The sequence below is a fragment of the Mytilus edulis genome, chromosome 8 (genome assembly GCF_963676685.1).
Source record: "Mytilus edulis chromosome 8, xbMytEdul2.2, whole genome shotgun sequence".
Classification (NCBI taxonomy): domain Eukaryota; kingdom Metazoa; phylum Mollusca; class Bivalvia; order Mytilida; family Mytilidae; genus Mytilus; species Mytilus edulis.
Genome location: NC_092351.1, coordinates 591012 through 617611, shown reverse-complemented (window position 1 = coordinate 617611; position 26600 = coordinate 591012). Strand labels below are relative to the sequence as shown.

At 32.6% G+C, this 26600-nt stretch overlaps 1 protein-coding gene across 2 annotated transcripts; it reads right to left on the bottom strand.

Annotated features, from left to right (window-relative positions):
- Nucleotides 1–1131: 1131 nt before the first annotated feature.
- LOC139484559 (protein brain tumor-like) lies at nucleotides 1132–20687 on the bottom strand. Of its 2 annotated transcripts, none has more exons than XM_071268314.1 (3): nucleotides 20402–20687; nucleotides 10937–12646; nucleotides 1132–7785 (listed from the first exon to the last, which is right to left on the bottom strand). In XM_071268314.1, exons 2-3 carry the CDS (start codon nucleotides 12606–12608, stop codon nucleotides 7190–7192), a joined length of 2268 nt encoding a protein of 755 aa, XP_071124415.1. In that variant the 5' UTR covers nucleotides 12609–12646; nucleotides 20402–20687; the 3' UTR covers nucleotides 1132–7189. The 2 variants fall into 2 exon arrangements, with proteins under 2 accessions (XP_071124415.1, XP_071124416.1); XM_071268315.1 differs by lacking the exon at nucleotides 20402–20687 and adding an exon at nucleotides 19442–19684 and having other exon boundaries at nucleotides 5811–7785.
- Nucleotides 20688–26600: the final 5913 nt, after the last annotated feature.

Genomic DNA, 26600 nt, shown 5'->3' with positions numbered 1-26600 from the left:
ATTTTCAGTGATGTTAAAGTATCATTCATTTAAGGCTCTGACCTTTTGACCTTGTGTCTGCTAAATAATGTGAGAAAATATTGTATTATAGGTTTAGACAGAGGAGAGAAGACACAATCATATCACAAACATAATGAATGAATTGACGATATTTTAATACAAGAGTGTTTTGATGGACAGAATGGTGGGATTTTTTTTATACAATCATTCAATAAAGCCTTCAGTATATAATTTATACTCATAACACAACATAACACACACCAAAAATCTAAATGCTACTTAACAAAAAAATAATCAAAAAACCTGGATACCAAACTTAACATTGCATTAAACAACGATGATTAGATGAAGCTATGATATAAATGTTATATATGATGAAAAATAGATGTTATTGTTGCCTTTCACCGACACAAAATCTTAAATTTAAAATTTAAGCAAATTACTCTTGAATTCAAAATTCTTCTCCTGTAAAAGCTTTAATTCACACTTTCTTTCATTTAAGTTACAAAACGTTCAAAATTTTGAAATAATATTAAAGTTTTGATTTACAGTAAAAAGCAACAACAAGATTACAACCAATAGTTTAAATGGTTCAACAAATTGAGTATTTTCTCAACAAATGATTATGTTGATAAAAATTATTATAATAAATCTACATGTTATATCTATATATGTAATATATATCTAACTATCGAGTAACCAAGGAAACAAGGAGAGATGAAACACTACAAAAAACATTCTTAACATTTTATTAACGACTAGGTTCAGATGTAGAAAACCACAAATTACCACTTTTTTAAAGGGTATTCCGTTTAACCTTCCCTTGTCTTTTAAATGGAGCAACTTTTGGCATCTTTGATTGATTGGTAAATTTAATGCATATAGGCTGATTGAACTACCATTATCCAAACAAGTTCAATAACTAGGTCATTTCATTTGTGTAAAATGATGAGAGGTATAGGACAAAACTGAAGGGGTGAACCCCTATACCTGTATTTTATAAGTATTCAAACAATTTAATCTTTCTGTGCCATTTTTTAAATTAACACCAAGAAAATATGTTATAAACTGATCATTAAAAATGCTTGTATATTTCCAAATTTCTTCATCGAATTACTTTTTTCCTATTCATTTTTTTTCTATTCCTGGATTTTAATTCAGATAAATACATATGCCAAATATTTTATTTCAAAGCAAAACCCCTTTCAATATTAATTTTTATGAAACATCTTAATTGTTTCCTTTTAGTATCTTTAAAGTTCACATTCAGTCAGTTTATAACACATTTACTTCTAATAATACAAACTTATTAGGTTCCAAGGTAGGACCATGCAACCTAACTGCCATTTTTTTCAAACAATAACTTTCCACAAGATAAAATTTTTAGAAAAGGTTTGACAGCAATTACAGCAATCAAATTTTAACAGATTTTGTAAAAAACAATTTATTCTCAATTATCTTGTATAAATACTTAAAAATTCAAATTTCATTAGTTTTTATTTTATTCTCTACAAATATTGTTTACCTAAAAAAGTCAAATTAAAAAAAGTTCAATATTTTTCTAATATAAAGATAAGAAAAAATTTGTATTACAATTTGACCTTAAAAAGATTTCATATTAACTTTAAAAAAAAAAATTTGTATTACAATATGTTTCCCAAAAAATTACAAAATTTTAAATCTTTCTTCTCAAAACATTCGAAAATGCTCTAACAAAATGTAGAAATCTGTCTGATTCAAACTATCATTACTGCAAACCATAATTCCTGTCAATAATTTTTTTTACTAGAAAAAGTATAGAACTGAATTTTTATAAAATGTTTCCTAGCAACGGATAATGGAATGATGCAACAACAAAAAACAACACAACGTAATAACAATTAGCACTGACACTAAAACGTTCTACCTAAATATATAAGTATATAAAATTTTCGACATTTTTCTCATACAAAAAAATCGCACATTACATTCCATTTCTTTACAAACGTTTTTTTTTATACTTTTGTATGTCTTTTTTTTTTGGCAAGTATGGAAAAATGTCAGATTCAACAAAGAAAGGCCCCTTATGTTAACAGCAATAAAAAAAGGTAATTTTAGCAGATCAAATAGCAACATATATATATGGTCAACAATCTAACTTGAAAAAAAAATATCAGAAAAAAACACATTTCCCTTGAAAAATATATAGGATATACATCAAATTTGTACCTTATCAAGCATGAACTCAAACTCTATAGCCTGACCAATCAAAACAATCTTCGGACTGGTAAAAAATATTAACAACAATTTATTAACGAAATTTTTTGTAGGTTTTATCAACCATTTTCATATCAAAACATGTAACTAGAAACTGCACCAATGTTTATTTTTATCAACAAGCTTAAACAACACCCACGACAGGACTCAGCCATTTTTTCTTTACCAAACTTAAACGATATGCTAGGACAGATGTTTACACAATCAACCATGTTAGTAACAGTAACTATGGTAACCCAAGCCTGTATACATCAAATAATTTTAACAATTAACAGTCACTTGATTATGATATGGATTTAAATGTAACACAAGAGAAACACTTTAGAAATAGTGTACCTTATTTGTAGCGGAAGATACTATTCCTCAAGTTAAAATATGGGACTAACAAAATCAAAGTGAATATTGCTTTATAATTGCTTCTTCCGTATAATGATTTTTCTTATCTTTTTTGAAATAACAAAAATAAAATAACCTGAAGTAAAAAATATACTGGTCATCAATTCACACACAAATCACAGACAATCTTTACCCTATTTATCCCATTATGTCATCCTGTAACCTTGGCAACAGGTATTTTCCTGCTTTAAAAACTTATGTTAAGCATCAATTAATGGTTGATCAAGTAACTAAATTTCACATTTTAATTTCATGACCCTCTTCTCTAAATAAAATGTATCATTTTCTCTTAATAAGAAGAGTTCTTATCAAAGGAAACAATTATCATACATTTATACAGGGGAGACCACTAATGGGACAATTAAGATAACATATATACAATGAATAAATGGCTATACTACAGTAATGTATAACAACAGCAATGAAGAAGATTTGACAAGAAAGTGGACACTTTTATAACCATTCACCATAACACTCCAAAATAAATAAACAAAAAACAACAAACCAAACATTTAAAATGGCACTTGTCTATTGTACAATTAACTCCATGGAAACATCTCCATAACTACCTCAACTAATTCAATACCGACTATTGTGTATGGACTAGTGGTTAAATAATCTTGTAACCATGGTATGCATATAACATAAAGGCATTACTTTTTTGTTTTTATAGAATTTATGTTTCAATGCTAAATCCAAGGGAGCACCTCAACTGATCCTTTGTGAAGTTTCTAGTTAAGGATCATTGTTATTTTTGGAGACTTGCAAACATAAAGTCTAAATAGTCATTAACTTCCCAAGTTGAACTTATAACACAAATTATAGATTTTGTTCTATTTTTAAAGAATAACCCTTCTAATTTATTCATGCACTTCTGTGCATAGATGCAACAAGATGTACGGGTATTACATCGGGATGTGCAGATTATATGAAAAGTTTATAGCAGATCCTTCTTGTCAGAAACATAAGATGAGACAACTCTTACAAGAAACATGGAATTCATATATATATTAACAACAAACATCTACTGACATTCTCCATGGAAACATCTTAACGACTGATTCCATGGAAACATCCATTGATAAATAAAGCAATGAATAATATAATTGTAATAACAACTGGCAAAATAAATTATAACAACAAAAAAATAACTGAGGCAATTATTTAAATCTCTGATTATGAGTGACTCCTCACTTCATTGGTCGATCTCCTAATGAAAGGTGTGGTGGCTTTAATGGGAATGTTCATACACGATTTTTCTCTGGAAACAAAACATCAATTTATCTAGCATTAATATGGACATTGATTCTCATATATCCTTTTAACTTTTTATTTAGGTGGAAAGTTTAATCTTATCTCTCGAAATTTATTTTTCTCCAAAGTGGTCTACTTAACAAGGCTTGTGAATTCTGTATTTTGATAAAAAAAAAATATTAACATAAAGCTTTTAAAGTCTCTGTTCTGTCTAAAATTTCAGTAAATTTAGCTTCTCAGTTTCAAATTGGTGTTGAAGAAATCAACAAGCTCTAAGCTAAAATGCTTTACAAAACATGAGTTTGAACATAACTATTTTTTCAAAAAAGGAAAATCCAGAAACCAAACTGGTAAAACCCTTTGGTAAATTATTTTGAGACAATTCCAGAGAGAAATTTGATGAAGTCTACGATGAATATGATAGGATGCTTTGAGCACCAGCCGAATGATGCAAACAAGTGCATGTAAGTCACTGGTTACATAACAAAAAACAATCTTGTCAAAATAGCACAATTATAACGAATAACAACAGCAGAGTGGTTCCACTTTGACGAAAAATTTCCGTTGTAAAATATTAAGGCTTTCTCACATGTATTATTCTGTAGTGTTTTTTGGAAAAACATTAACCGTAACTGCGAAGACACAAGTTTTAAAGGATACCAATTTCAACAAAAAAATCTAACAGCTACCCTTAACATGCCTGTATTTACAAAGCATATCAAACCTTTTCTTCCCTTATTCATAATTCCATAAATTCATTTTTTAATTCAAGTTGTCAACCAATCAAATTTAATTTTACAGATGTAATCCACAGAATGGTTGTCAGGCGCGGATCCAGAGGGGTGGTTCCGGGGGTTGGAACCCCCCCTTTTTTTTTGGCCGATCAATGCATTTGAATGGGAGCATATAGCTGGAACCCCCCCTTTACTCTGGGTTGGGAAACCCTCCTTTTTAAAATGGCTAGATCCGCCCCTGGTTGTCAACTGTGACTGGAGCTTAAGAATCTAATTTGGCTTTAATTGTTGAATTGTAATCTGGTACCCATTAAATACAAAGGAATTCACAGTTATAAACTGTAACTTAGATAAAACAGTTCAATGTACAACCAGTGTTCATTTTCCATGGCCAAAACCTGAAATGTATCTTATTGGATATTTTTTCTCAGAACATAAGGCAAATGTTTAAAATATAAATGAATTTTGAAAATTTTCCAAAAATGAATTATATTATTCTTCAGTCTATTTATGGATAGATACTTTTTAACAACTTTATTATATTTGTTCTTCCAAATCACCATGGAAACATGAATAGAGATTTGTAGGAAGACACCATGGTAACACACAACCCCTATCAACAATAACAGCTAACTTATAGAAAAATATTTCACGCCCTGAACACAATTCATTATGAGCAACAACCGACAACAGGAATTTCTCTTGCTAAATGAGATATATTAATTTTAAATATCAATAAATTTGTAATCCTTAAAGACTTATCCTTTTTCTAAACATTTACTGTAACAATTTTTTATCTCATTTTTTAGTGCAAGAAAAATTCCCACGTCTCATGATCAGCCTTAATCATGTTACAATTATACAACACGTTAAAAAATCTAACGTTATTATACCATTTCTGGCATGTAACATGTTTAAACACTGATTATATAGCACAAAGCATTTTTTTGTATTTTCTTTTTTTGTTTTTTGTTTCAAAGACAACAATAGACTATATGGCATGCATGTTTGTTTCCCAGTGTATATCAAATATACACTTATATAATAACAGGACTATCAATACAAAAAACGTTAAAAAATTATCTTAGAAAATTATCAAAATTTGTACAAAAACACCGACTTTGTCCACTTAATAATATTAATGCCAGCAACCTATATAATGAAAACATCTTGTTTGTACATTTAATAGTCTCAAGTAGAGTATTTGTCTCAAGGCTTGTCTTTTATTGAGACGGTCATTAATTTTAAGTTTCATTCATTTTTCATTTTAAAATTACAATTTTAAGAACTTGCTAACAAAATATGGTACAATACCCATTGCACAAATTCACAAATAAATTAAAGCTATTAAAATCGTGCTTGTTCTAGCACATGATGAAATAAAACAAATAAATTGTGTGGCAGTCATTCAACATGTGCAATGTTTTAACAGATTCCTAATATATATAAATGAAGTACAGTTTTAAACCACATATTTTCTAAATTGCATTGAGAAAAATCAGATCATGCTAAAAATTAGATTCTAATCATTACCTTCACAATTAACATGGTTTTAAAGTATTTTAGTAAATTACATTCCTGTTCTACAATTTCTAGTAAATATGGGTAGAAAAAGCTTTTATTTGATCTTCACCTATATTCATATCTTTGAATAGTCTATTTAAAAATAAGCAGATTTTGTACCTTTTTCTTTTAAATGTAATTGTTTACAATTAATACTATTTTTTAATGACTTTTGATCAGTAAAGTTTACTTTGAGGTAGCTTCAAAGGGGAGTAACTCCTTTGAACAAGTAAATAATCTATATGAACATAAATTATAATATCTTGAAAACACCAACAATTAACTAAAGGAAAATATTAAACAAAATAATAATTATAGTAACCATGGTAACCAAACAGATATATATAAAATAACACAAAATATCTAAATTGTCAACACCATGCAAATAATTTGATAACATACAAAAATTACAAAGCGGGCAAATTAAATTTATGAATGCCACAACAAAAAACACGGCTATCACATAAATATAGCACAAGAATGACTTCTGCTACAAAGAAACTCATGCCATCAAAATACAGTTCTAATTTCATATATATAATTACCAGTTTGATCGACAGGCATTTGTACTGAATACTGATCTTTTAACAGTAAAAAAATCACATGCATTAGAAAAAATAGCCACTTAGGCAAATCATACAAAAATTGACATGCATTAGATATGCTCATTACATTAATGTCAGTTTTTTGCCAATATGGCTGTCATCTTTTTTTCTTGTAAAATTTGACAAACAAAAAATATATCAATGATTATGACTAGTTCATAATTGGCTAGTAAAAAAAACAACAACATACTGTATTCTCTGTTAACAGAAATCCAGTGTCCTGAATTGTTAGTATAATTAAACAGATCTGCTTTGACATCTTGACCTTCACTTTCTCTTTAACTGGAAACTATTCGTAAACAATGCTACTCACTGCCAGTAATAGTCAGATATCCGCGTCAGTCCAATGAACACTTCAAACTAATTGGCTTCCTTCATGAATCAAATCCCTAATCCTGGAATCTGAGCGTATCTATAAATATACAAGCGGTAATCCTTGCTCGCCAGAACTACCGATCCATCATCCATCAGGGACACGTCGAAACACTGGGCATGCTTAACCTTGCTCTCCAATGCATTTATTAACTGTCCATCCTGGGTGAAGATAGTGAGATTAAAATTGTTATGATTATCTGCTACCAGAATCTCGCCAGCACTGTTGATTCCTACTCCTATTGGGTAATTGGTTATACCCTCACCTCCAACTTGACGAAGATAGGCACCTTGATAGTTGAAAACTTTAACACAGTGAGCTCTGTTGTCACTGATGAAGATCTCTTCTTTGTCATTCACGACAACTCCATTTGGAAACTCTAGGTGTTTAGAACATCCAAACTTGTGAATGACATTTCCAAACTGGTCGAAAATTATGACTCGCATGACTTTACATTCTACGATAATGATTCTGCCTTTGTTGTCAACGGTAACCCCTCTTGGATGTTGAAGTATATTTGCTCCAAATTTACGTACAAACTGTCCATATTGGTTGTATATCTGTATCTGATGGGTTGGACTTCGTTCAGTAACAATGATGTCACCTGAAATGGCAGAAATAATTTTAATTTTATTAAACCAATATTATAGTCTTAATGATTTAACAAGTTCCAAAAGCCAATATAGAGTTGTATAAGAAATCTTTTTTATATTCAGGATCTATAGTACATGTAGTATGGAATAACTTACCAATATCCCTGAAAAAAATCAACCTTATTCAAAAAAGATTTAAACCAGGTGCTCCGCAGGGCGCAGCTTTATACGACCGCAGAGGTCGAACCCTGAACAGTTGGGGCAAGTATGGACAAAACATTCAAGCGTGATACAGCTCTGAATTTGGATTGTGATCAAATTTTTGACATTACATGGTTTTTTTTTACACAAAACAAATGTCAAGATTTTACAAATCAATTAAAGATTTCTTCTTCAAACTTTTTAAATCTAAAATTAAATAGTTGATCATGACACAGCATAGGTTTCTGACACAGAACGAATGTGGTCTAATGAACTTAAAAGTTTTTTTTTGCCTTTGAGCAATTCACTATGCTGTTGAATATTAATCCTCTCAAAAAAATGTTTGAAGAAATTTTCTTTTTATTTATGAAATCTGAAATGAGAAAAATTTAACCCCCCCCCTTTTTTTTCACATCCCCGTTTCCCTTTTTCCAAAACTGATATCAATTCAAATTTCTAATGGAGTTTGCAACAATAACTACTCTTTTAAATACATCATAAAATATTAAAATGTAAAATAAAGTGCTTGTTATCACTGAATGGTAAAGATTGGTTGGTAGTAAAAGTGAATATACATTGTTTATTGTATAAAACAATAAAAAAAAACTTCATCAGCAACATTTTATATTGGCAAATTTCCAATGAAGTTATTTACATAAAGTTATTGGCAAATAAAAATAGAAAATGACATCATAGTCATGTCTGGCAAATGTCCAACATACATTATCTAAAAACATTTTAGATAAGATAAGGAAAAAAAGCTTCATCAGCAACATTTTATATTGGCAAATTTCCAATGAAGTCATTTACATAAAGTTATTGGCAAATAAAAATAGAAAATGACATCATAGTCATGTCTGGCAAATTTCCAACATATATTATCAACTACTATTCTATACAAAGAAAGATAACTCCAATTGAAAATTAATTGCTATTGCACAATATTGTGCAATTAGATATTTCTTGCTATTGTGCAATACTGTGCAATTGAAAATTTCTTGCTATTGCACAATACTTGATATGGAATCCTGATTTGGACCAACTTGAAAATTGGGCCCATAATCAAAAATCAAAGTACATATTTAGATAAAGCATATCAAATAAGCCCAAGAATTTAATTTTTGTTAAAATCAAACTTAGTTTAATTTTGGACCCTTTGGACCTTAATGTACACCAATTTGAAAACTGGACCACAAATTAAGAATCTACATCCAAAGTTAGATTTGGCATATCAAAGAACCCATTTATTCAATTTTTGATGAAATCAAACAAAGTTTAATTTTGGACCCCCATTTGGACCAACTTGAAAACTAAGCCAATAATTAAAAATCTAAGTACATTTTTAAATTCAGCATATCAAAGAACCCCAAGGATTCAATTTTTGTTAAAATCAAACTTAGTTTAATTTTGGACCCTTTGGACCTTAATGTAGACCAATTTGAAAACGGGACCAAAAGTTAAGAATCTACATACATAGTTAGATTCGGCATATCAAAGAACCCCAATTATTCAATTTTTGATGAAATCACACAAAGTTCAATTTTGGACCCTTTGGGCCCCTTATTCCTAAACTGTTAGGACCAAAACTCCCAAAATCAATACCAACCTTCCTTTTGTGGTCATAAACATTGTGTTTAAATTTCATTGATTTCTATTTACTTAAACTAAAGTTATTGTGTGAAAACCTAGAATAATGCTTATTTGGGCCCTTTTTTGGCCCCTAATTCCTAAACTGTTGGAACCAAAACTCCCAAAATCAATCCCAACCTTTCTTTTGTGGTCATAAACCTTGTGTCAAAATTTCATAGATTTCTATTAACTTAAACTAAAGTTATAGTGCGAAAACCAAGAAAATGCTTATTTGGGCCCTTTTTGGCCCCTCATTCCTAAAATGTTGGGACCAAAACTCCCAAAATCAATACCAACCTTCCTTTTGTGGTCATAAACCTTGTGTTAAAATTTCATAGATTTCCATTCACTTTTACTAAAGTTAGAGTGCGAAAACTAAAAGTATTCGGACGCCGACGACGCCGACGACGACGACGCCGACGACGCCGACGCCAACGTGATAGCAATATACGACGAAAAATTTTTCAAATTTTGCGGTCGTATAAAAATTACTTGTTGGAACATATAAGAAGCTGTGTAATTCTAAATGCATAATTTTCAAACATTTACTCAATCTTACATTATAAGATGTATGTATTATTGAGAAAATTTGAATGATGCCAATACTATATGAATTTGTAATTTTTATCTGTTTTGAAAATTGAATATTTCATAACAATTTTGTATTTCATTTTTTCATGTCTATGAGTGTTTGTTTGATATTTTGTAATTGTTTGTTATACAGTTGATATTGTTGTCGTTTTTCAAAAATATCTCTACTGTTTTTTATTGGGAAAAAAGCATATTTTTTATTGAAATTGGGAAATTTGTATATTTTATTCTAAAAACATCTCCAATTTTTTGCTAACCTTTGCTGTCTTTTTTGCACTGTTTTTTCATGTATATTTTGGTTGTCAGACATTTTCAACCTGAAAGGTACTTTTCGGAGAGGGGAAAGAAACAGAAGCAATGATGGTACTTTATGCATTGAAAACTACATGTGTTACAAACACCATGATGATTCTGAACAAAAAACCGGATCTCAAAAGTGCTTTCTAATATAAATAAAAATAATAACATGAACACGATATTTACAAACATTACTACCAATGCCAACACTGTTTGGGGAAAATGTAAAACTTTTTGGGAGGAATTTAAAGCCATTTTTTTTTAGTAATTGGGAATTTTCTCTAGGGGGAAAAGGCCAAATTTCGGCAGTAATTTGAGGCAAACAATATCACTGGTTATATTTCATTGTAATTCATAAAATACAATGAGGGCCTCATGGAAGATTAGTCTTATAGCTAACTGTGTAACCCTCTTAAAATAAAGAATTATTATTATTATCATTACCTGATGACTTGACGACAGAAACTCGATTTGGGTAAAGTAACTGTCCATCTCTCTTGCCGCACTCTCCAAACTGGAACTTAAATCTGCCTTCCTTATCGAATATCTGAATCCTATGATTATTTGTGTCAGCAACAATGATGTCATTCTGCGCGTTAACAGCCACACCGCTTGGTTCTGTGAATTGTCCTTCCATCACTCCAAATTCACCAAACTTACAATGATAGATCATCTTTTGTCGTTTGATCTGAGATTTTGGTGGATAGAGCCCGCTCAAATTAAGTTTAGTTGTCAAGTCAAACAGCGGATCAGCACTAGTTGAGAATACATCAATTCCGTTCTGAAAGATGTCCAGTCCATTGGACCATTTCTCATACATATTGGTATCGTTTGCTGGGAAAACCAAACTATTCTGTGAACCAAACTCCTTGGTCAATGGTGGAGCTTCAAAGATGTTATGACCATTGGTCAGAGGTGGTGAAGTGGACACCAGCCCATTAGGCCTTGCAATAGGTTGAGGTTTCTGTACTGGTCCATTCATATCACCATTGCCTTCACGGATGTAGCCAAAGGTATTACGTACTCCGGCAGTAATGGCCTGGAAATTAGACACAAACTCAATATCTATGTATGACTGGTTGTTCAGATCTGGACAAAAGTTGAACATGTTGTGGAATCGTTGTTCAACAAGGTTCTTGAACAGAAGGGCTTCTGTAACACTGGCATACTTTAAAATCTTCTCCAAGAATTCACAACCAAGGTACAACCGATCTATGTTGTCCTGTATTTTGGTTGCCAGGCCACTAATGGCCACTTGTTTGGTGTTGTATGCTTGATCTAACTCTTTCAATGACTCCTGTTTTCTCTCTTCTAACATGGCTCTGTAAAAGTTGTATGTATCGTTGATATCATTCTGTGCTTTGTGATACTGAACTTGAAGACGGCTTGAGAGATGTTCGATTCCTTTTGCTGACATGCGTAGCTCGTTGGCTTTAAGTTTGGCATCATTGTTAATATGCTGCATCATCTCTAGTTGTTTTTCACCGATATCCATAATAAACTGACAGTCATGTCCTCGACCGTGATCGAACACAGTACATTCTTTACAGATGGGTTGCTGACATGTTTTACAGAAGAATTTGAGGACATCAGTTTTGTGTCGGGGACAGTATATTGATTTCTCAGTCTTATCCTCTTTATTTCCCTGCAACTCACTTAAACTGGCCACACGATGTCCCTCAAAACAGTGCATGAACTGATGGGCCATCACACAGTTAGCACAGAGAAAGTTTGCACAATCAAAACATCTAGCCACTGCATTTGTATCTTTACTTTTACAGCCTGTGCAATGTAAGGCACTCGTATCTAATGCATTCGTTTCAAGGAGATTGCTGACAGCATAATCAGGTAGGAGTCCAGTTAAACCTTGACCTCCAAGGTATGTATCTTGTTGACATTCTGGACATGTGATTTTATCCGCTACTTCTTGTGTCTTCTCGAGACATGGTTGACAGAATGTATGAAAACATGTAAGAACTTTAGGTATGGTATATGTTTCATGACAAATTGAACATCTTGTGTTGGGTCCTGCATTTTCCATCTCACTATCTGAGGAGTTTGAGGTGGTTGATGCTGTAGTGACAGTATCACTCTGTGAGGGAGTTGGAGAAGCCATAACGATTTTTATTTTCTATCTAACTTTTGTTCAGTTTACTGAAAATAAAAAGAAAAATATATCATATACACCTGAAATATCTTCACTCTTGACTACCTGACACAAATTAAAAGTACAACACTACAAAAAAAACCCAACATAAATAACAAAATAATTTATGTGGATGTCTGATCTGCTAAACCTTTTCAGCATCCTTATTTACAATGTAGGTTTATTTGCAATCAGGATTTCACAAAAGTATTCATATCTTTAGAATCATAACAATTCTTCAATAATAAAGCGTTCCCCTTCTAGGCAGCATATGTTACTTTTTTATTACTGGAATGAATCCTTCCATGCCTTATCGTTCTATAGATGCATGTACTGTGGATTCATTATCATTTGTTGGATACCAACTGTCATGGCTATAGGTGAACCATGGCCTACTACGATTCGTCCAACTCGGGTTAGTAGAGTCTATGGAGTTTACTCGACTGACAACCGAACCCCCCGAGTTTGACCTTTTGAACCAACCTGAGTTAACTCGACATCAACCCTGGGTCAGGGCAGGTTTAGTCGAGTTTCAAGATGGCGTCAAGTAGTTGCAACAAATAAAAGTGATACAAATAAACTGGTATTTGACAAAATACAGCCGAAGAATAAAGCTGACAAGGGGAATTTATTTATTTATTTCGGAATCAGCCAATATTGTTCATGTGTATATTTGATCCTCAAATCTCTTCAACTTCGTACTTTATTTGACCTTTCAGTATAACATTTTTAATTTGAGCGTCACTGATGAGTCTTTTGTAGAAGATACTCGCATCTGGTGTAAATGTTAAATTTTATTCCTGGTATCTATGATGAGTTTATTATCAGCTGTCGGTGGTGGTTGGAATTAAATAGAAATTAATTGTTTTTCTTTGAACGATTTTTCAAAGTTATAATTTTTTTTTTAACTCACTAACAAACTATTTTTCAAAAGCAAACAGGATCAGGACTTTTCTTTGTGAAACACTACAGTATGTAATATTCTTTTTTTATTTTAATGCTCAGCAAAAAACTTTTTTTTTTCACCTACATTATAATAGTCAACTCGATGGAAGAGTTTTGACTTCGATTCGAAACGGTTGCGAACATGCGCATTAGCACTGACCTTTCAACTAGAGTTAACCCGAGTTGGATAAATCGAAGTAGGCCCATGAAATTTAATATTCAACAAACGACAAATTATCAAAAGGCTGCAGACATCGTCAAAATCATAAAATATTTATTCAGCCTGCAACATATATGTCCAATGGTCCAATATTTAGGGAAGCCTGTGCAATACTGGGACTGGGGTCGTTACAATTGGAAAAGAAAGGATCAGCCCCTGATTTAATGATGTAAGTGTCCTTGTTTCATGTATACGTCAGTATAACGTAAATAGTTTAAATAGTTTTAATTTCTATTAAGGGCTAAATGTTTATTATCAAGACATATTTTTTTTTATTTTGTTTAAGGTTATATCATAATGCAATTGAACATAATTCATTCAAATTTTACTCAATGTGTATTGGTTAAATTGAGGTAACATTACATACCCCTAATTATGATTTAAGCCACTGACACTGTTTAGAAGTTAATTCTTTGAGGTATACAAATGTATAAATTGGGTAAATATCCCAAGTAAAGCAGCTTATTTTGGTTTTTCAGTATTTGTAATTCGGCAAAATATTACCGAATGACATGTAAGTTATTTATACCAGTAAAAGGATCATCTGCTTGAACTGAGGACAGCTGTCATGCAGCACTATAAATCATATTCCTGATCCAGACAAAGAGAAATGTAGAATAAATATTCCACCTTCTTAAATTTTCCTTGTTTTTAATAACTGAACAAAGCACCTGTCCTAATATATATACACCCCAATCAGGTCTATATATGGTTTTTTTTAGTTTTTTTTTTTACTAAATTCCATTTTTGCACTTTCCATTTACTGATATATATTATATACATGTATATATATATGTGTGTATATGCAAAACATGGCTTCTTCTCCTTTTATACTAGTAATTATGTACAAATGGTCTCAAGTACAACTAATTATATAATCAAGGTAAAATCACTTCAATTTCAATTGTTCCTGTTAAAGCATATTAAGTGTGAAAGTAGCTGTTTTATGATTAAACATTTCTACCCTTTTTAACATTGGTTAACTAGCATCATGACTCAATCTCTCTTTGTGCTATTTTCAGGAGAAAGAGTGAGTCATGATTCTTTGTTTAGAACTCTCTGATTCACTAACAGCATCAAGACATAGTTAGCATAACATTTTTTTATCAAGTGACAATGTTTATGAATAATTACAATGCTTTCATTTATCAATAATTAATATTATCAGGAAAGTTGGCTGATGATGTTAACAGTTTATTGAACAAAGACAACCGAATGAAAGATGCTGGACAAATTAAAAACATGTGTTCAGGGGAAAGATGGTTTATCAATTCACTAAACAAAATCCTTACACACACTTGACTATAAGTGTTTTGATTACTATTCTTCATCTCAACCCTTTTATAACAAATTAAACTCACATATCCTGGTCATTTTAATTTGTTCATGTGTATACCTTTCTAATGATATAAAAGTTGTAAAGCCATTACATAATGGGGAAAAGATGAATTAATTCAACAACAAAATCTTAACAACCCACAAAACCTTAAGTGTATTCTCTCTATCAGACTTAAGTGGAATTATAAAGGGTATAATATCTGAGACCTAGTCATGTGAGTGAACATATACATTGTAATAGGTAAAATTGGTGGCGGATCCAGAACTTCTTGCAAGGAGGGCCCACTGACTGACCTAAAAAAGGAGGAGGGGGTCCAGTCATGCTTCAGTGAATCCCTATATAATCACCAATTTTTTTCCCACAAAAGGGGGACCCAGCTTTTGGATCCTCCTAAGATAATCTCTGCACCAGACTTAATGACAAAAAGGGCACCTATAGACATGAAATTTTATTTATGTATGGCATTTTCGAGACAATGGTGTCATCCAAAGAAGTGGAAATAAAATGCTTCGCTGAACGCAGCCTGAAACAATCGCAGAGGTTGAACCCTGAACAGTTGTGGACACAATATTCAAACTTCATTCTGTCTGAATTTGGATTGTGATCAAATTTTTGAAATAGTAAAAAAATTAATTAAATCCATTAAAAAAATTGGACACCCCCAAACTTTTTGAACCTCCCCCCTCCTTTGGAGCAATTACCCCATCACTCAAAACCAGCCTTTCTTTTGTAGTATGGAACCTTGTAGTACGATTTCAGAGAGATCCATATTCTTAAACAAAAGTTATTGTCTGGAAACTAGAAAAATGCTTGTTTTTGGCCCCCAATTCCAGCATGAATTGGATAATTACCCCCAAACTCAATCCAAGCCTTCCTTTTGAGATCTATCGAATCTTGTAGTACAATGTCAGAGAAATCCATACACTTACACAAGTAATAGTCCAGAAACTGCAAAAATTCTAGTTTTGGCCCCTTTAAATACCTAAACTGTTGGCACCATAACCCCCAAAATGTATTCAAACCTTCTACTTGTGGTATTAAACATTGTGGTACAATTTCAGAGCAATTGAAATACTTATACATAAGTTAATATACTGAAAATAGAAAAATGCTTGTTTTTGGCCCCTTTTGGCCCCCTTATTCCTAATCGGTTGGGACCATCATCCCCAAAATCAATCCCAACCTTCCTTTTGTGGTATTGAACCTTCTTATTAAATTTCTTAGAGATCCATTCACAAACTAAAGTTATTGTCAGGACACCAAATGGGTCTTTGGATGACGACAATGACATCATACCATTATATGATCCCAATTTATTTTTTCTGCTGTCGTATATAAAGGGCAAGGTGACATTTATCAAGAAAAGAAAAGGGCATGGTGTCTGTCCATTCTATACATGCCAGGGAGAAACACTATATATAACACTACATGTTGAGTAATGGCCTACATCAATAAAATAATATGCTTTTCTATGATGAACACGTTCACTGGAGTTTTAGCCTTCATTACTTTACCAGGCCTATACTTCAGAAAAAGCCTACAGATCTGTGTATGGTTAGAGTTTGTTAACGTCTCAGGTTTTAGGGTTAGCTTTCACGTTAAAATGTAGTGTTAAGTTTAGATCTAAAATTCTAAATGTACATTAGGTATGTGTATGGGACAAGTCTGGTCATTTGACAAGATGCACCTGCATTTAGGAGCCTGAATGACATGCATTCAACAAGTAAATTATATGTCTTTGCTCTCATCAATTCCTTACATTTTCTACAATGGTAAGAGGAAAGTAAGTAGGGCATGAAATAAAGGTTGCCTAATTAGTCAGGACAAGTGAAAATCTTAGTTTAAAAAGGGTAACAATTAGAAGATAACTGTATTGTATCTTAACCTCTGACCACATCAATTGGTGATTTGAAGGTGACAAATTAAGTTTACTGGGCACGCATTAGCAGAGCCCTGGCAGTAAAAGGGGTATTTGCGACCATTAAACTACCAATTTATGTAGTTGGAGCTTTGAATACAATATTGTTAGCTCCACTCTAAAGGAACTGACACATCATACATTTTAAATCTGTCATATTAAATCGTATGAGCTTTTCATAGCATCAGTTTACAAACAAGTATTCAATCAGTACAAATATGTGCAAGGTTGATCTCTTCTAGATTACTTGCATCAGTTCGCCTTGGCTTTCTGAGATATGTTTGTAACATAAATAAAATGAAGCAGGGTTTCAGAATGGCCCTGCCAGCTACTTTACAGACATCAGATAGATATAACCATGAATGATAAACGAAGAGCAAGAATCAAGCAAGTATTGATATAAATAATAAGTTAATCGAGTGCAGAGGAGAACGATGAAATCCAAATATGTATAGAGAATTTTATGGTTGGTGCTTTGAAGATTCTTGTGCAAGATGCATGCGCATCAAGTCATCAACCAGAGAGAACCGAAAAGAAAAATGAAAACAGACGTATCATTATCCTACATTTGGAATAGAAAACCATGTCAATATTTCGCAATACGAAATTTAGTATAAAACATAATTATTAGTGCAGTTACCAACAGCGGAAACACAAAATCTAGAAATTGTAGATTTTAAACTAGAGGCTCTCAAGAGCTTGTGTCACTCACCTGTATTTACTGATGCTTTGTAAATCATGTGAAATAAGGTTAAAACATAATTAATAGTATGAGATATTAGATATTATCAGATACTATAATGATATCTAAGATAATAACCAAAAATTCCCTTAAAATAACCAATTCAGGGACAGAAACCAACAACAGGTTGTTAAATTTGTCTGAAATTTTGAGGGTAGATAGATCTTAATCTGATGAACATTTTCACCCCGTCAGATTTGCTCTAAATGCTTTGGTTTCAGAGAAATACACCAAAATCTACATGAAATACACCAAAATCTACATTTTACCCTTCAGAGAAATACACCAAAATCTACATTTTACCCTTCAGAGAAATACACCAAAATCTACATTTTACCCCTATGTTCTATTTTTTGCCATGGCGGCCATCTTGCTTAGTTGGCTAGGTCACCAGACACATTTTTTAAAACTAAATACCCCAATGATGATTGTGGCTAAGTTTGGTTAAATTTGGCCTTGTAGTTTCAGAAGATTTTTGTAAAAGATTACAAAATCGTATAAAAATTAAGGTCAGGTGAGCTTAAAAAGGGGGGATGTGTCCATGGGATCAGGGATGGGGTAATCGTAATCTGTAATCGTAATCGATTGTAATTGATTACATTTTTCCAAGTAATCGACAGTAATCTGTAATCGAAGACATCCCATGATGGGATACACATGATGTCCCTGCTTGCATACAACTGAGATTTTTGGAATAAAGCAGTGTGCAAGATTTATAATATTTGGTTGATGCAGAGAATGGAAATAAAAAATGAAAACAGGCATTGTCCAAAGTCAGGAACCAGATGTTCAGTGTTTGTCGTTTGTATTAGGGTTCCTTTAAATTGACTGTTGGCTTTCCTGTTTGAACAGTTTTACACTAGTAATTTGTTGGGCCATCAATAGCTTGCTATTCGGTGTGACCCAACGCTTCGCGTTGAAGTCCATACGTTTTACCTATAATGGTTTACTTTTACAAATTGTGACTTAGATGGAGAGTTGTCTCTTTGGCACTGATACCACATCTTAATATATCTACTGTATAACTCTAGAATGGTAAAATAGACGCCACCAAAATTCAAACTGGATAATGTGTATTGTGGTTATAAGCATTGTGTATATGATTCATAGTGTTTACTTGAGGCAAACATAAGTCTGTGAAGAGAATGAAAAATTCAGAATTTCTTCCATTTGTTATAAAGGGGCATAACTCTAGATGGTAAAAGTGACACCACAACAATTCAAAGTTGATCTGAGTTTTGTGGTATTAAGTATTATGTATGACATCACATTTGGACATACAGACAGACCAGCGTTAACCTATATGCCCCCATCTGCAACGATGCTGCGAGGGATAATAAAATATCAGGGCGTGTGGGAAAGAAAATCAATCTATTAATTATAATTGGCCTAATAAATTAAAAATATTTTGAATCAATCTCCGATATTATTAATTATGACAACAACCATTTATAAAGAACTTCTGCAACTTAATAGCTATTATAAATGAGGCATAGTGTTTTTTTTTAACTTATTCTTTCTAAGTTACTGTCAGTCCTGACAATTGTTATGCCCTAGCGACCTAATCACTATAGTCACATTATTTAATCACTTGAGATTATGTCACCAACAAAATGTGTTTTCCCCTAAATCTACTTACCCACATATACAATGTCAATGTAATTAATGTCAACAATTTTGTTTTCCATAACTAATAGCCATGATAATAAATTCAAATCACAAATCTGTATTACTATCCTTTTACTATTTCCCCAGTTATAGTGTTATTTTTTCCTTGATGACTGATGCTGTTCTTTGTTTATTGTTTATTAGAGACAGGAAGCACTACGTTCTATATTTAACCTAGATTGTTGTGACAAAGGAACCCACCCTTTAACATTGTACTCACTGACTGTAAGAGCCAATTTAAATATAGTAAACAGATAGTTATGAAATGCCCTGGTGAACAATAACCTAGAATCTGGGGGTTGTTATTTGGACGGTTACTGACCATTTGGGTGGATCAATGACTCATCTCGTTGAATCAGCTGATTAATCATTTTTATGATTAGTGTTTCCTCTAAATAAATCATACTTAGATTGTCAACACTGATAACTTGGTTTTAATAGTGTTTCAAGAATGAAACAATAGATAAACTTTCATGATCTTTTGTTCTAAATTAAATTACAACCTAAAATGTATGACAATAGTCGGTATAAACATCCAGTGACACACTTGTCTCGACCAATCAAATGTCTCAAAACAGATGAACTCTGCTCGGTCATGTCTAAAACTTGTTAATTTTAAAAATAAATTTCTGCAAGACAACAAAGAAAACCTAGACAAAAATATAGAAAATTGTACTTAAGCTTCTTGTTATTCCTCTGCATCATTTCAGATCAAGAAACAGTACCCGATCTAAGAATAAATACATGTTTTCACCTAATATCATTGTTTCTTCACATAACAAAAACGCCATGTTTTGAAAACGCACAATGGACCCGGTGAAACTTACATTTCTCATGGGAAATCGACAACAGTGTTGACAGAAAACTTTTTAAAAATTGACAAAATAAGTCACAAAGTATCGAAAAAGGCCTCTATTTAATTCATACTTACATGTAATCTATGTTTCTGAACTGTGTTTGATGGGAAGACATGTGCGCTTCAGTGTCCCGCCATGACAAATAAAGATTACTTGCCTCGATATGGAAATGAATATGAGATTGAATTAATTACGATCAATGCGCCCTCTACTAACACAACGAGCACCTTGCTGACGTGAAGTAACTTGACCAGTGATCACTTTGTTTCCTCGGGAGGACCTTTAATAGAATTTCGAGCGAAAATCATTAACAAGTCCTTGCAAATTTTTAGTGATTTGTTTTATATAATCGTGAAATCTATTCTTTTATGTAACTTATTTAAATCTGATTGATTGATTGATTGATATGTTTGCTGTAATATTTTCAAATCAGCAACAAATATGACCAAAATTTTGACAACTCCCTAGGTCAGTTTATTTTGTATTCGTACTTAATTATTGGTTTCTCTGGAACGGATCCATGGACACTAAATCCTAAGTGAAATCCTGACTGACTTTGACTTCCAGTGACCAATTTATCATGAATGCAATGAAGTGGCCGGCCAGTTGGAAACTATACGTACCAGACATCGTCAGAGGCGGATTTAGAGGGGGGCAGGGGGCCCCGCCCCACTTTTTTGGAAAAAAAAATGGTTGCTTTTATTGGGAATCACTGAAGCGTGACTAGAGCGGAACCCCCCCTTTTGGGTCAGTCAGTGGGCCCCCTCTTATGAAAATTTCTGGATCCGCCACTGATCGTAGTCGCTTCACTGAATTGTATTCCTGCTTTACCTACATTTTTTATTGCAACTAACATTGAATAATTAATAAAACTAATTGGTTTTGATTTATGTTTGCTTGTCTGTTTATTGACTTCCTGGGACGTTTGCAATATGCTTACACCGGCCTAGTGCTTTCAACCGTTATATGTTGTGAATTTCTATTTTGCCATTTTACCTCTTAAGGGCAAAAGACTATTTTTTTTTTAAGAAAATCAAATTATAAATAATTCAAAAGATGTATCAGACATTTTTATTATTTTTTTTGCTACTGTCGCTGAGAAGATAGGAAATGATGTTATATATGATCCATTAAATAATCATAGCATAAATGCCATACATGAACAAAATCATATGAAACATGTGCAAATTTTAAATTTCAAAAGGTGACACTGATCAGAAAAAGTGGAAAAAATCATCAATAATGTTAATGTGAAAAAGCAACTGGAGCAGATGGGATACTGACCAGCAAAAACAGTTAAAGCGAGTAAATCTGTCGTTGCACCTCAGCTGACCAGTCTTATAAATTTGACTATAGTCGGACACGGGCATATTTCCAGACAAACTTAAAGAAGCCCAAGAAACACCCTTACATAAAAAGAGCGACCCACTACTTAAATCAAATTACAGACCAGTCAGTGTGTTACCTATTTTTCCAAAATTTTATGAAAAGATATTTGAAATACAGTTATGCGATTTCTTTGACTCATCAGTGACGCTCAGATAAAAAAAGTAAGAAAGCAAAACAAGTATAAAGTTGAAGAACATTGAGGACCAAAATTCCAAAATGTGGAACCAAATACTGCTAAAGTAATCAATGCCTGGGATGAGAAAATCCTTAGTTTTTCGAATAATTAATAATTTTTCAAACGGTAAATTATACAAATGACCATATAAATGATATTAATGCCAACATCGAAGTGCTGAATAATGGGCTAGTGATACCCTCTTCCGATAAGTTTCCAAACGGGAGATCAGGAATCGCCGTTAACCTTGTATGATCCGAAGTGAAAGTTTAGGTATCTTCATGATGATCTAAACAAGCTAAGGGTGGAATTTGCCGCCACAAAGGATACCAGTCTTATGAAAATTCCCCCATGCGTTTTTTTTTTAGGGACCTATGTCAGTAGATTTTCTTCAAGACCTTGTTTTTACGTATACGGGCAAGGTAAAACAGCTTGCAATAACAACTATGCATGCAACCAACAGCAATCCGCGTATACCAATATTTGTTCATGTGAAAGGTATGATGGTGGTAGAAATTATTTAACTCACCGAGCAATAATGGAAGAAGGACGACGATGAAAACGATGACTGAGGTCAGGTTTTCGAAAGTTGTCATACCCTTTGTTCGTTAAAATACCCCATACAACCACTCTTTCTGAGGATCCATGTGTGCTTTTGTAAGGCAAAGAACATAAAACCTAAAAAATCCAAAGAGCTAGAATATACGCTGAAACTTAAGTCCATCATTAAACTCATTTGATTTAACTGCCTTATGAAATATTTGTGACTGGCATTAAATATACATCAAAGTAAATACTAAATTGACTTCGATTCATTTTTAATAATACTAGATTGACTTCGATTCATTTTTAATAAGCCGTAAAATTCAGAAATATATCTTTAAAAGTACATGCGATATAAAAAAAAAAATGAATTGAGAGTCGGTTGTTCCATCTTCTATTTTCTTATTGTTGCTAGTCTGAATTCCCTTTAAAAGTAGCATTTGGTGATTTCATTATTTTCAAATTAAGTTGAAAATGAAGTGTCACGGTTTATTTCATTATACATTTCTTTTTTAGTAACAATTCAGATATTATTTGATACTTTTTATAACCTCTTTTAAAATAAATTTACAATAGTGAAAAACTCAATCACTAATCTTGGACCTTATTTAAAAAAAAATTGCACCATATTTCATTTCTAAGAAAAAAGTCATTATTTAGCCTGCATGTAGTGTGGTCCATTAAAGTTGAAAAATTGTTGGCTTGGTCACTCCACTAATTCATTTAAGCCATAAATACATATCTATAATTAGAATAATGCGACTTGGCTAAGGAAGTTTTCAAAACGATTACTAAAGATTAATTGTCCTGTTTATCTCCATGGTTTTATCCACTTACAGGAAAACCCTGACTCTATTAGATACCGCCGACCTACCGCATGTGAGAACCACTAGTTATATATGGCCTACAATATAATTAAGTTAATGTATGCGGGTGTTAAACTGTGAAATGAGCTGCCAAATGAGCTACGTAACTAACTAAAGCCAATCATCTTTAAATCAATTCAAGAACTTGATAAATTCTTGGTCTGACAGCTCATGTTAATGTTTGGCTTGCAAAACCAGTTAACTCTGATAATTATTTTTGGTTGAAAGCTTTCTTTTCTGCCTGATAAAATTATTTTGTTTTGTTTACTATAGAGTGCTTCTGCTATTTTGTGCTCATCGTACTTTTGCTATTGTGTTTATTTCTCATAAGTGCATGTTTCTGTGTGTGTTTAAGATGCTTTATAGAACTTTTGCATGTATATATCTTAATTTGAACTCTGACTTTCTGTATTCATTTGCATGTGTGCCTGACTTGATATAATTTTGTTTGTTGTGCTTTTGTTCTGTCGGGTTTCAGAGGCTCGTCAGAGCTTATGTTTGTAATTGTATTGCTTATACCGACTATAAATAAAGCTGTGTGTCTTAATAGGGTTCTCACTAAGGATTTTTGAAGGCGAGTCCAGGGACTCATCATTTTTGGCCATGGAGAGTCCAACAGTAAGAAGAAAATATTTTATTGCAATATTATTTTATTATTGACCTAATAGAGTTATGTAATGAGATTAAATTATGAATGCTTTTAAACTTTTATGTTTTATGATATATATGTCCAGTTTAACAAAATATTTCAATCTTGTTGCATCTTTGGACTCACCAGTTTTGAAAATGGTGAGTCCAGACAGATTTTCGTGAGTTCAGCAACTCATGGACTCGCTTGAGTGAGAACCCGATCTTAAGCCTATGTCTTAAGCCAATTGAAAAAAAAGAGCAAACCAAAAACTCCTACCTAAATACGTTAGGAGCAAATCACAAAACACATATAATTTATATTTGGACCCATTGTAATGTGGTTGTAAAAACTCTCTTATATATCTGAAAATATTTTTCACTCTTTCCAAGTATCTCGTAGAGGCTTCAGACGCGGATCTGCGATATGAGGTAGCCTCGGAAAAAGGGAAAGGGGCTTCGGGCTAGATATGCACCGATATATATCATAACGAACTGTTCCAGCAAATCTGATAAGTTTTTTCTAACTTAATTTTGAGCTTTAAAAAAGACAAAGCGACAGTCCGAATTTTATGATAATGTGTGCGTATTAATTCTGGAGAGTTAATAAATTTAAACGAAAATTCGAGTTCAATTATGATACAAATCAGTCAGACCATTTCTTAATTACCGACTTGTTTTCATTTATTTTTAATCTGTCTCGAAAACTTTAATCTGCTAAAAAGTTCTCTTGGAAGCGAAAAGAAAAGGGCATCTACAGTTATCCTTGATGTTCTTTTTTTTTTTTTTTTTTTTTTTTTTTTTTTAAGAGTTTTATTTAAGAATTGAATGCTCTTTTTGTAAATTTATTGGGGTGTAAAAGCGTTGACCGAAGTACATTTTGTATGAAGCGCGGAAGCGCGGAAGCGCTTCATACTTAAAATGTGCGCACGGTCAACGCTTTTACAACCCTATAAAGTTACAAAAAAAAGCATTCAATACTTATAATTACATTTTTATCTATAGGATCATGAAAACACGCCTTTTATCAAGTTTTTATTTCATTTACCTGTGCACTTTATTGTGGGACCTCGTGTCATCATGAATGAGAAGTTTTATTGAGTGATACAACTGCTGAAGGAATAACACATGATGTGCAGTTAGCCAATCAGAATAACGTGTTGTAATGAAACATACAACTAATGTAATTATTAATCTTTGGAAGCATTTTTCTTATCACAATTACCCCAAAGTCAAATATTAGTGGAATATAAGTGTGCTGTGTCTTTTGTATGAATATACTTGTATGTTTGATCATTTCCACTATAGGATGGACAAACGGTATCCCGTCTATATAAACATTATGGAACAACGTATACACACGAAGAATATGTCAATAGTAAGTTTCAAGTTGGTTGGACTTAAACTTCTTAAAAAAATACCCTTGACCAAAAAACCTTAACCTCAAGAGAGACAGACCGACGAACGAATTGACGGACGGACGAACGAATGGACGGACGGAAAGACCGAAAAACATAATGCCCCTATACTATCGTAGAAGGGGCATAAAAGTACCGGAATCCAAAGTAAACTAAACTAGAGGCTCTCAATAGTCTACAGAAATTACCAATACATTTATTTCAATTTTAGAAAATGACTTTAACAGGACAATTACTCCAACAAGATGTCAATTGACAATTTTGCTAATGTTGACATAGATATCTTTTCTTGATATTTGTGCAGTTTACAGTATATCTCAAACTATAAAGATATCTGTGTTGAGGTCTTCGTCAGCACCCCAGAAAGAACAGTTAGGCCATGTTTGGTTCCATTCCATTTAGTGCTTATCTAGAAAAAGCATTTGTGTGTAGTTCCCATAGGGTCTTATGTTAAACCAGAGACATATAATACGTATTATATGTCTCTGGTTAAACTAAGTCCCCTGCTGGCGGCCACCTTGGATGATGGTTCCGCTACAAAGTAACAACACTTGGTCAGCACCTCATTGTAAACATTCATGCCATAAAATTGAGAATGGAACTTTGGGCCAGTTGAGCGAAAAAGGGTGAACCAATCTAACCTTGGAAACCAAGGAACCGTTAGACTAGTCAACCAACAGAAAACAGGTGTCCTAATACTGGTCTCTTCCAAGTCATGAATATTTGTTTTTCTCTTTGTTTTTCAGTCTTTCCGTTTTCCAGTTAGTATATCCACTTCCCATTTTTGAATTCACCTTGGAGTTCCATATTTTCTATTTTTTTATTTTGATACATCCATTTTTCACAGAAACCGGGTTTTATTTCTAGCTTAACCTCCCACTTGCACGATACTTGTTTATAGTTGCCTCATGGTGACAAATTGAGTGAGCAACGTAAGTCAGAAATCTGATGTACAGTAGTTGTCGTCTGTTTATGAAGTTTATACGTGTTTCTCGTTCTTATATAGATTAGACCGTTAGTTTTCCCTTTAAATGGTTAACACTAGTAATAATTGGAGCCCTTTATAGCTTGCTGTTCGGTGTGAGCAAAGACTCCGTGTTGAAGGCCGTACCTTGATCTATAATTGTTCACTTTTATAAATTGTTACTTGGATGGAGAGTTGTCTCATTGGCACTTATACAACATCTTCCTATATCTATATAATTATTTATTATAACAGGCTAATGTAGCAATAACTACAGTCCAACAGCCGACG